Consider the following 12,321-nt stretch of genomic DNA (forward strand, 5'->3'; position numbering starts at 1 on the left):
ATTTTTAAAATTTTAAGTGAAATCTTTTGATCTTTAGAACTAATGAATTAGCATAAAATTACAGAAAAAATCGAAAATACATACATATATATAAAAATTAAATAATGGGCAAAAACTAATAAATAATAAAAATATAATACAGAGCGTTTGAAAGTGTTTGACACTTCGGTAGGTTATGGAAATCCAAATTTAAGGTGGCAACATTTGTACTTTGAAAGTTTTAAAATGTTCATTTTTGTACGATTGCACCTACTGGTTGGCATTTTTACAATTGGTGACATTTTTCGTTTTTAAATGGTTTTTGTGCTTAAACTCTTCTATTTCCTGTCTGTTTCATGTTTCTTACACATTTCTCTTGGACAAATGGGTTATGTTATTTTTCTAAACAGAATTTACTAAAATGTAATTTTTGTAACGTATCGTGATCTAAAGAATGTTCACATTAGTAACTTTTTTGGAACTAAAATTGAAGTCTGGTTTACAGTCTCAACGGCTAACGAGATGTCAATCATATTGAAACGCTCTATAGAATATAATATTAATAAGAAATTATTGCATTTGGCAGCTATGTTTTAACCTGAAATAAGAATAAAACTACTTACTAATCAAATTTCTTCAGTACGCACAGATGTATCTGCATTTCTTAAAAATAATTTGGAACACTAAAACTTTAATTATTTGTATTAACACAACTTTAAACATTTGTTGTGTCCCATTTAAAATTTAAATTATTATTTGTTTTCTGTGTTAATAAATAAAATATTACATTTTTCAACATCCAGTAAAAATCAAATAAGAAGAGAAGATTCTTGTAAACTTTTTCAATTTGTTTGACTTCCTACTCATCTCAATTGAATAAAAAACTTACGATTATTACGATTGTAACACTCATCCATGTAAAATGTAGAATTTCTCGCATTGAATGCTGCAGTGTAGAAACAAAGAATCAATAATGGCACTACTCCAAGAATATGTCTGAATTTTCGGTTTATGAACGAAACTGTAGCGATTATTCTTGAAGAATTTAATAAGAATTCTGTTAATACACTTGAGAATTTCTCAATTAAGTGTCAAAGGGGACAGATCGTTCCGAATCAATTAGATTCCAAAGCTAATTAGTGCTTGAGAACCATTTACTCGTATCTGCTTGAGCGAACAAGACCGGTGGCCAATAGGTTCTATTCTTAGATCAACATGCAACTAATTGAAATTGATTTGAATGAAATTTATCTGGTTTTTCTCGATTACAAATTTGGGGACGAATTGCACCATTGTTTACCTCCAGAATTGCCAATATTTGGATTGGAATTTGTATTTGTCAATATTTTGAGTTGGAACCGTTCCAAGTCTGCCTTTTTAGTGTTTGGCGACATTACACTCTTAATAACTGCAGTATTTTGACAAATATCCATGTTTTATTTCACATTCGATGATTTTTAAACTCTCAAAAAGCAATAAAAAACAAAACTCGAGTGAAAAAAATTTATTAGAAAAGAAAATAAATTAAAGCAGACTTAAAACATCTCAGTGGTGGACAACAACAGCGGGGGCGGCGTGCACGACGGCGGCGGTCTTAACTACGGGCACGGTTTTAACGACGGGCACCACGGGGGCGTGGTGGACGGCGACCACGGGGGCTGCCTTGACTACAGGCACCACGGGGGCGGCGTGGACGGCGACCACGGGGGCTGGATGGGCCTGCACAGTGCTGTGATGGGACACACTGTGGGCTACCACCGGGGCGGCGACGAGCCCGGGGGCGGCGGAGGCGTAAGCGAAGAGAGCAGCAAGAGCCAACTGAGAAAATTGTAGAGACAAAAGACCGATTTTTTACCAACTTACCAATTTGAACATTTTGTCGTGATTTGAATGACTGCTCGGATGGGTGCTGGGCTTTTATACCAGATGAGACCATAACGAACCCATCTGGTTTGCCTCAACCTTGGCGGAATCAATGTTAAGTACAATTGGGTTGTGGGATTGTCTTAAGGTGAAGCGATAAATCGTGGGGGAATCACTGACCCATTTTCGAGAGGAATTTAATGAACTAATTAACATTCTGGGGATGGACGGACAATTTGGGTCGTTTAGGGGCAAATTTCAATCTAGCAAGCGGCGATTTTCTAGTGGAAAAGTGTGAAATAGAGACGGGACAATTTTATATTTCTTTCCAGTGAGAATTAACCCTTGTTTTACATCACCGTTTAGAGTCATGCATTGTAATTTTCACTTTACGACTGGGAGATATTGTTCAAATTTGCAACTGTAAAGACCCACACAAAAATCAATACTGCACCTATCAATGTCAAGGCCCCAAAAGAGATTTAGAACTTGTTCTTGAAACATTTTTGCAATGAAGCAATAGAGTAGCCACGAAATTGATTAATGAGTTTGTGATTACGAGACAGATTTGGCATTTTGTTTTTTAAACAGAATACAGACGCGAATTAATTAATTGCCTGAATATTAGATAGTTTTGATTAAGTTTTTATGTTTTTTGTGTAAAACATTTACTCCAGGCGAAGTTCATGATGTGCGCCTGAGTGCATAATCCAATTTTTCATTTTTTCCAGGAAAAAATGTTGTAATATGATAATAATTCACATTCGTAACTAACCATAATTTGTCTGCATTTTCTATGCTTGTCCGCTTTTAACGTAAACATACGCTCAAAATTTATACTTTTTGTAACATTAAAATTGTTCAAAAACGTCTTTTAGAAAACCGAAACCAATTAGGTACCTATAATAGTAGTTTTTGAATAATATTTTTTCTTTTTATTCAGAGTGCACCAGAACTCGCGCTGCAGAGAAAAATGCCATATAAGGTAAGATACCAGGAACATGGAAAAAATGTTAAAAAAATATATCTATAAAAATTTCGAAGTTATGAGAGTTTAAATTTTGCACTTTGACTTTATTTATTTCTGTTGAAAAAATAATTTTCTAAGTTTTTTTTTCTACAGGATATTAAAAGAGGAAACAAGGAAGCTATATCCTAAATTGTAACTCTATTCAATGTTATTTGTGGCTTTTATTGGCAAAACTTTTGTATCTTTACTAAGTAATTGGAAAAAAACATATACAGGATCATCATTATCATTAAATTGACATAAAAAATGTCAAATGTGAAAAAATAAATGTCAAAATTTTTTGACAGATAGAATTTTTTAAACATTTTTTTCATGTTCTTGGTATCTAATCTTGCTTGAAATTTTTCTCTGGGGCGCGAGTTTTGGCGCACCTGTATATGTAAAACGCCATTTTGGTCAAATGGTGGTTAAAAGTAAATTTTAAAAAATCAGGTGGTTAAGAATATTTCTTTATTGGTTTTATAACAATTATTTTGTGTTATTTTTAATGTCGTGTGCAATTATTATTATTATTATTATTATTAAATACAGAATTTTTTTTTATTCTGAGTTGCTCGCATGAATTACAGTAGGTATGCTGTTAATTTTTTTAACTTATTTTTAGTCCTTTACTAGTAAATTGTTTAAAAATAAACAGTTTGCAAACACAGGTATCAGGTGAACAAAACGTATGGAACCAACCGGTTGTAGCTTAAACTACATATTTTTATGTTTTGAAAAAGCTATAATAGATAAATGATAACATTCTGACGTTTAAGAATAAAGATTTTTGAAATTTTTGTTTTTCATTTGTAACCCACTATAAATCCTGTTTCTACAAAGGCTATGATTTAAGGATTGCAACTATTTACATTTAATGCAATTTTTATCGAAAAAAATTTATGAAAAAAATTTCATGTTACCATTTTGAAAAAAAAAATGTCTTTCTCAAGAACAAAACAAGACCTTTTTTTACAGCACATTAATCTTTATTACTTAGGAGTAAATATTATTTTCTATAAACAAATTATTAGGAAAAACACTTGGTTTCGTAATTTTTGTTTACCCTGTATGGCTACCGGGTGGCTGTAAATGATTTTTTACCTCAAGTCAAATTTAAACTTTTAGTTTGACTTTCAAATTCAAATGTCAAACTTTTATAGTCAATCAATATAACAAATTAGAAGGATTACCAATAATTCAGGGTTGCCAATAGATTTTTTTGTCACAAACATTAATAGCCATCCGGTATTTAATCATTTTACATTAAAATATTGAATTTCTTTGTACTTTAAAAAGCCATTATATAGTGTTCGAAGTTTCTATTAAAAGCTTGCCTGATCTATGGCTTCTAATACCCCAAGTCTTGAATCTTCAGCTCCGTCACTTTGTAAATTACGACGTCATTTCGTCGCGATTTGTTTTCAACAATCGAAAACTTGAAAAAATAATCATTAAGTTAAATACCCACAAAAAGTCGGAAGTAGGACACATCTAGTATCTCATAGTCTCTCCATTGACCCATTTCTTGTGAAAACAGAAGAAGTGCCATCACTGTCAATAAAAATTATTAATTGTGACGACGCGTAAACACTAGTGTATTGTGGGTTGCATTGTGCTTAAAATTTTATAGGTTTTAAAATGGGAGGACGTAGAAAGACGGTATTTTTCGGAAGACCTAGTTGGGTCGTGAAGCTTGGCTTTAATAACAGAAAAATCTTATCGAGTGAAAGCTTCGAGTGTCGTTCAGTTTTTCGGGGAGTATTAACGGAAATGTGTCGGCAAACATGACATCAGCCAATATTTCAGGAAAAAAATCACGTTATTTGACCAAAAATTATGATTTTATTTGGTTACGAGCTGGAAACAATGGACGAGTGCTTTGTGTAAAAAGTTTGAATTTATTGAAGTCAAGAGTGAGCACTAGTTCCAACTTGCTGGCAAACTTTCTGTTTAGGATACATGTAATTAGGGTTACAATGTCTAAAGACAAACTGCTGCAGTAGACAGAAGTTAAAATTATTAGAGAAACATTTGAGTCGGGTGAGACTGAGATAAAGCTATATTGTGTTATTGAAAAACAAAATTTGATTAATTTGTTGTTGACTTGAGTTATGTTTAATTATTATTAAATATAAATTAGTTTTATGCCGCTAATCAGAGATCATAAATCAGTACATAAAAGAAAATAATAATCTGATAAGAAAATAAAAGCAGCCTCGTATAAATCATAATCGTTTTAATAAAATAAATAAAATTCGATAGTGCAACGCTGACAGTGACAAATTTATTATTTCTCGTAACCGAGATTTTAATTTAATGGCTTGGAGAAGGTTAATATTTTATCGGATATTAATAATATTAACAGCGATAAAGTTAAGCATATTGAGTTGTAGAAAATTAACTAACTTATCTTCGATTGGAGTTTAATTAGAAAATTATTTTTGATTTTTTTATTAATTTATTACTGACTTACCTATCTAAGGAGACCGCGATGAGGCTGTACACCGACGCGGCGACCGAAACACCCTGTATATACGGCACAGTCTTGCACATCCACCACCCTAAAACCCATGCTGAAAAAAAAAAACAAAACGTTAATAAAAACCAAAAAGCCTCAAACGTTGTGCGATAAGCAAATTTCATTTGACTCATTTGGGTTTTATGAAATTGTGCTTTGGCAGATTTTCCTAGAAACGGCGAATTTATTGCCACTCAATTTCATCCTGATTTTAAGCGTAAAATAATCGCCGTTTTCATAAAATATCGACATAATATATTCGGTTTATGGCCGACGTTGCGGAAGGTCATAGTTGTGTCATATGCAAGGCATAGTTTTGATGGATCGTTGAGGAAATTTGCATTGGACGGGTCATCGGAAGTAGGTTACTTGGGGTAAAATTGTTGCAGGAATGAAAAATAGGGGGTGTGTTTTTCAAAATGTCCCAATTTTCTTAAAATAGGAAAATTCTTAATTTTTTATGTGGTATTAGTGGAGCATGTTTTAACTTTTGCGGCTATTACCTATTGTGATATACTCGTACATGCCTTGTATCACAAATTTTTAGCAAAATAAAATAAACCAGTTAATAGATGATTAAAATTAATACTTAAGATTAAACGATTAGGCAGTGTTATTCATTAAAAGTAAATTTTTTTAACTAAGAATGCTAGATTAAGCTAAGTATTAATTAATTAATTTTTGATTTTAAAATACGTATATAAAAGCTTTAATTTTTTGGCGTTTTTGGTTTATTTCAGTACTCTTATATTTTACTAAAAATATGATCGTATTATACTTAACATTTGTCTTTCTTGCTTGCGTAATTGGTAAGTAAGCGTTCACTGGTAGATAAATTAATTTTATCGATTAACCACAATAAGTAGTTAGTTTATCTTAAAAAAAGAAAATATCAAAGTTCTAAAAATGTCGGTAAAGGAACAAGTAGTGTTTTTTTCTTTAAGTCTACTGTTTCGTTAATGTTAATAAATACTATTATTTGTGTTTAGGGGAATCACCAGATTTACACACTTCTTTTATTAGCAAATCATTTGGTATTTACAATGATCCCAAACAGCAGACCAACTGCCATATAATTTGTTGTGAGTCATACAAACGTACACAAAAAACACAAGTAGAAGACAAAGTTGGCAATGCTACTGACACAAAAGGATTTCTGGATAACGATATAAATTTAGGTAAATAACAAAATTTTCTTACTCTATTGGTACCTATCTATAAAATTTTATCTCAAAAATTTTCTTCAAGATTCTATGAGAGATGTCGTGTCAACAATATGTAAACGACGTCGGATTGGTTATCATAATCATGATATGTTTTCTCCGGCTCCCATTGATATGTCTTTGAAACATAAAATGGATATCCAAGATACTGGAAAACCATGTAATAAAGGCAAAGGAACGTATATTAAAATTGGATGGAAAAATGTACCATGGGCAATGATTTTATCATGTTTTTATAAAGCAGAATTAAAAGGGGTAACAACCACGAGAACTTTTTGGTCGCGACATCACATAAGAATTTATCCTAACCGTGAAACATCATCTTACCGTTATTTTAAAGTAAAATTTTTCGAAAACTTAGGAGTCATATCTGCATACAAAAACTCTGGATATGATCGCGGTCATTTAGCACCGAAAGCTGATTTTGGTATAAAAGTCGAAAAAGATATGACTCACTTTTATGTAAACGCAGCTCCTCAATGGTCTGATCTAAATCAAGGAGAATGGAGAGTAATAGAATCAGAAGTAAGAAAGCATGCACAACATGATTGGATCATCTACACAGGAACATTAGGTAAACTAGGAGTATTGAAAAGTAGACCAAAGAAACAACTAGAAGTAATTATACCAAAATATTTTTTTAAAATTGTTATACAACCTAATTCTATATTACCCTCATCCTTGGTTTTTATTGGTAAAAATGATATTTTCAAAAAAGGTAAAATAGATCATGAACTATACATCCGTTGCATTAAAAGCTGTGACATAAATACATATTTTAAAAATAAAAAGTTTCTCTTCTCTTTTTGCTGCAAGACTTCCATATTTTTACCAATTGCAACCAGGTTTGGTGTACATATAGAAGAATCAGATAATAAAGCGTATACTTTAATGAAATGGTAATTAAAAATTCTGTAAATATTGATGAAATAAAATCTTAATAATATAATAAGTTTATTTCACTCTGTTTATTTCACTCTGTCTGTGATCATGAAATTAGGAGAAATCGCTCAATACTTTCTTAAGAGAATCACAAAACACTCATGCAGCAAAGCGGCTACATAAAGGAAATGTTATTTTACTTGTAATTTAGAACAAATAGTGAAATGCATTTTTAAGAAACTGAGACGAATTAGGAAACGTTATTAACATACATAGAAATAATTTTAGGTTTTCTTAAGATTTTGTTTGAATGAGGTTTGACAAAAATGAGAAGCGGTAAATTTAACTATATTTTAAGCAATCATTCAAAGACTTCTAAAAAGTATTCTTATGACAAAACAAAATCGTTTGTCCACGCTTTACAAGAATTTTTAGGTACATTTTTACGATAAGTGAAACAATTTTTTCACATTTTTTAATAAACGTTTCATTAGACACACTTCCTACAGTTCGATTGCTAAACTTCAAATTGCATTTAGATTTTTCGCCAATTTGCAGTGAGGCGATTTTAGAATTTATCTCCAGAGCTGCAGAAGTCTTAGAGTGAATTTCAAATCTTAATAATAAACTTACTACATTAAAAAAAACTAAAAAATTCTATGAACAATATTAAGACTTTAAGTGCAAAACTGAAGAGAATATTTTTGGTGTAGTTTTTATTGTTTGGAAATAAATGGAATATACTACTTTCAGAATGAAATAATTAATTAAATGAGGGCATAAGAAAAAAATAATAATAAAGGTTTTTACAATTTCATTTTCTACAAACAAACATAGCTGTTTTGTTTTTTCTGCATTTATGATTTTGTTTTGAGGTAATAATAATAATTAATTTTAAGTAAGGAACAAAATATCTTAATACTGAAAAAAAAAACAAAGTTAATTAAATGTTTTTATTGTACCATTAATTATGACACAAATAATCTGTTAATACCCTAAAATAATCACTTTCTATTTATTGATTAAAACACGGTACAGTATAAGCTTATCTGAAATATATAATCAAGTGCAATTGTTGTATTTAATAATTACTTTTGAAAAATGTTAGTAACATTGTTAAAAGTTTTTTGTTTGTTTGAAGTTATTTGTAAGTATACTGAAAACTTTTTTGCATTGATTTTTATTTGCATTTTGTCTTATTTAGTGGCTCATAGACATAGAGAACATATTCAACAAAGTGACACTAACACTATTTATTCATCTCATTATTACAACAACGGCGACAAACTACCCACACTAGGTATTCCCATGCCTGGTTTTCCATACGGGTATAGTTTTTCACAAATATATGACCATCAAACAATATCTCTTCGTGGCTTATCTTGCAACAATGGCAAAGGAAAAGTAGTCAGAATTGGATCTGCCAGTCAGAGAAATGCCAACTTAGAGATATGTTTTAATGATAAGGAGTTCATCACCTACTGGACCATTCACTTTATGAAAAAATTTCCTAAAACAAAAGCAGAATTTACATTTAACAAGAACCACTTTGGTGGTGTTAACCTAGATGACCTATATCAGAACTCTAGTTGGAGCAAAGGTCAGTTCACGCCCACCGAAGATTTTGACACAGCCATTGAAAAGAAAATGACTTACTATTATATAAACACGGTTCCTCAAGCACCCGACTTTTATCAACAAAAGTGGTCAATTCTGGAAAATGTTTTACGAGAAAAAGTCAATCTTTTAAGTACGAAAATATTAACTGGTAGTTTAGAAACCTCAGACGAATTCATGGGTGAAATTCCAGTTCCAAAGTATATTTTTAAAGTTGTTGTCAATGATAACATTATAGGGGAAACACCAAAAGCAGTTGCTTTTATAGGTCTCAATAGAAAAATACCAGAAGGAAATAAAGACGATGAAAAAAAAGATGGTGATGCAGATGAGAAAGAAGGTGGTGATCAAAACGATGAAGATGATAGTAATAATGATGATGAAAATGGAAAAGGTTGTAATGACGGAAATAATGAAGCAGGCTGTGCCGATCACAGCGATGAAAAAGAAGAAGGTGAAAAGTGTACCGATAAAGATAATGACAAAGAAGGTAATGAGGACGAGGATGATAATAAAGAAGTTGATCAGGATGGTGAAATAGATAGTGACGAAAATGAAAACAACACTAGTAGCGAAGAGAGTGGGGATAACGATAAAAATGATCAAGAACAAGAAGATGGAGATTCTGATAACACTAAAAATGACGAAGATGATGACTATGAAGAAGGAGAGAAGGACGAAAGTGATAAAGATAACAATGATCAGAATGAAGAAGAGAGAGATGAGAATGAAAATGATATTGATGACGACTTAAACAAAGATGATGGCTTAGAAGAGGAAGAAAAGGACGAAAACGCTGAAGAAAATGAAGAAGAACAAGAAAATGATGAAAAAGAAGAAGAGAGAGATGAGAATGAAAATGATACTGATGACGACTTAAACAACGATGATGGCTTAGAAGTGGTAGAAAAGAACGAAAACGCTGAAGAAAATGAAGAAAAACAAGAAAATGAAAAAGAAGAAGAGAGAGATGAGAATGAAAATGATACTGATGACGACTTAAACAACGATGATGGCTTAGAAGAGGTAGAAAAGGACGAAAACGATGAAGAAAATGAAGAAGAACAAGAAAATGATCAAAAAGAAGAAGAGAGAGATGAGGATGAAAATGATACTGATGACGACTTAAACAAAGATGATGGCTTAGAAGAAAAAGAAAAGGACGAAAACGATGAAGAGAATAAAGAAGAACAAAAAAATGATCAAAAACAAGAAGAGAGAGATGAGGATAAAAACGATACTAATGACGACTTAAACAAAGATGATGGCTTTGAAGAAGAAAAGAAGGACGAAGACGATGAAGAAAACGATGATAAGAATGAAGAAGAACAAGAAAATGATCAAAAAGGAGAAGAGATAGATGAAAACAATAATGATCAAAACGATAAAGAAGACGGTAAACAAAATGTAAAGGAAGAAAAAATAGAACAAAAAAATTATGATAATCAAGACAACACAGAACAACCAGGCCTGGAAGATGAAGAAACTAGCAACCAAGAGCAAGACGGTGAAGACGATTTAGATAAAAAAAATAATTACAAAAGAAGCAAAAATAATCAAAAGAGTCAAAATGTAAAAAAGAGTCACAAGGAAAATGAGAATAAAAAATTAAAAACTGAGGAGAAGAGCATTAAGCAAGAGAAGAAACAAAATAAAGAACACGTAAAACCTAATGGAAAAATTATTCCGAAGAAATCAACATTTTCTATAAAATACGAAGAAATTGAAGAAGAAGATGGAGATGAAGAAAACAACAATAAAGGTGAAGATAAAGAATTGGCGACATTTTTACGTCTGTGCAAGAGTCAATGTCAACATTTAAATTTATTTAATGAAGAACAATTAGCAAGTATAGAAAATTCTATTATTTGCTGCAAATTTGATGAATTTTTAGAAATCGCAACCACGAACCAAATTTATTTGCCTATAATTAATAAAAATTACGATTTGTTGACTTTTTCTTTTGAATAAACTGTAATAAAACACTGCTCTACTTATTTTATTGAATTAGTACCTTCTCTTTGAAAATTGGAATACAATTTGCCGTATCTACTTGATAAAAAAGTAAAAAGGTACGAAGTCGGCAAAGGAGCAAATTTGCTCCACTGAATAATAACCTTCATATCGCATTTTAATATCTCGAAAGCGTACACACGTAGAATCCGAGTGAACACAAAGAGGCTTAAAACTTTTATATCCTGCATCCAGAGAATGCATCCAAGATCAATTCAACCGATAGTGAATCAGTGTGGACATAAAATTCTTTATGCTTTTATGAAATCGTTCCACCAGAGCTGCAATAATTGTACGAGTTCACGAATAAAATTTTCATTTAAACAATCAAAAATTTGAATCGATAGCGACGCCGGGACGCTTCTTGAAAAATTTAAAAGGCTGCAAAGCGATCGAAGGCCTCGAAGTGGCAGCTGGAAGGCGGTGTAGGTTTTTTGTCATTCTATCTTTTTAATTACTGGCTAGCGAAACGACTTCAAATATTTACCAGCCGGTCGGTGCAAACTTCATTCCAGATCCAGGTCATCGAAATGAGATTCCATCATTTTTATTGGGAACATAGAGCCTAATCTGGCCTAGATTCCGATTTTCAGCAAACAAGAATATGCCGCTGATGACCGCTGAGTAAACGAAGTGTTGACACTGGAAAGCTGCGTTTAACTTTACTACTGTCATATCTTCTTGGCGAGAGTACAAGAATCACGTTCAAATTTCAATTTTACTTTCATTGAATTTTAAAGACGAGAAAGCGGAAGTAGAGGCACAAATAAATCATCTACTGACCTATAAATGGAAATTAAATCCCAGTAACTTTTCAGAATTTTAAAAAATAATTTTATGGTTGAGATATTGTACTAAAATTCACAAAATGAGGAGTGTCAGTATCAAAGAGAAATTATTATTGTAATTAATTTTGGTTTTGATCTAATTTTAATGCAAATGAGAAACATTATGATATGGTTTTTAATTAGCAAATTATTAAACTAAATACATACAGGGTGAATATAAAGTATGGAACCAAACGGTTTTATTTTTGATCAATTGCCTCCAGAAAATAATAATTAATATAAATTAGAGTAATATAAAAAATGTGACCGTATTTTCAGAACGAAATTTAGTTTTGTTTTTGAGTTATGCGATTTTTTTTTGTCAAAATTGCAATTTATGTGAAAATTTTTTTTGAAAAAATTAAATATAAAGCAGATAGTTATAAT

At 31.3% G+C, this 12,321-nt stretch overlaps 4 protein-coding genes across 4 annotated transcripts in view; 2 read left to right on the plus strand and 2 right to left on the minus strand.

Moving 5' to 3' along the window:
* Positions 1–12,321, minus strand: part of LOC123009692 (neuropeptide SIFamide receptor-like) — a 63,580-nt gene that overhangs the window by 15,895 nt on the left and 35,364 nt on the right. Inside the window, exon 2 of the mRNA XM_044406168.1 lies at positions 5,328–5,427. Within this exon, the coding sequence (XP_044262103.1) occupies positions 5,328–5,427 (100 nt within the window). The remainder of the gene's footprint in view (positions 1–5,327; positions 5,428–12,321) is intronic.
* Positions 1,469–1,956, minus strand: LOC123009695 (cuticle protein 63-like). The gene is made up of 2 exons (XM_044406171.1): positions 1,843–1,956; positions 1,469–1,797 (listed from the first exon to the last, which is right to left on the minus strand). Exons 1-2 carry the CDS (start codon positions 1,852–1,854, stop codon positions 1,525–1,527), a joined length of 285 nt encoding a protein of 94 aa, XP_044262106.1. The 5' UTR covers positions 1,855–1,956; the 3' UTR covers positions 1,469–1,524.
* On the plus strand, positions 6,124–7,529 carry LOC123009693. Its single transcript, XM_044406169.1, has 3 exons — positions 6,124–6,181; positions 6,362–6,550; positions 6,621–7,529. Exons 1-3 carry the CDS (start codon positions 6,136–6,138, stop codon positions 7,496–7,498), a joined length of 1,113 nt encoding a protein of 370 aa, XP_044262104.1. The 5' UTR covers positions 6,124–6,135; the 3' UTR covers positions 7,499–7,529.
* LOC123009691 (uncharacterized protein DDB_G0290685-like) lies at positions 8,562–11,082 on the plus strand. The gene is made up of 2 exons (XM_044406167.1): positions 8,562–8,624; positions 8,682–11,082. The coding sequence occupies exons 1-2, from the start codon at positions 8,579–8,581 to the stop codon at positions 11,063–11,065; spliced, it is 2,430 nt and encodes an 809-aa protein (XP_044262102.1). The 5' UTR covers positions 8,562–8,578; the 3' UTR covers positions 11,066–11,082.

This window comes from Tribolium madens, unplaced genomic scaffold (assembly GCF_015345945.1).
Source record: "Tribolium madens isolate multiple individuals breed KSU strain unplaced genomic scaffold, Tmad_KSU_1.1 Scaffold_7;HRSCAF=85;Tcas5.2_LG10, whole genome shotgun sequence".
In the NCBI taxonomy this organism is placed as follows: Eukaryota; Metazoa; Arthropoda; class Insecta; order Coleoptera; family Tenebrionidae; genus Tribolium; species Tribolium madens.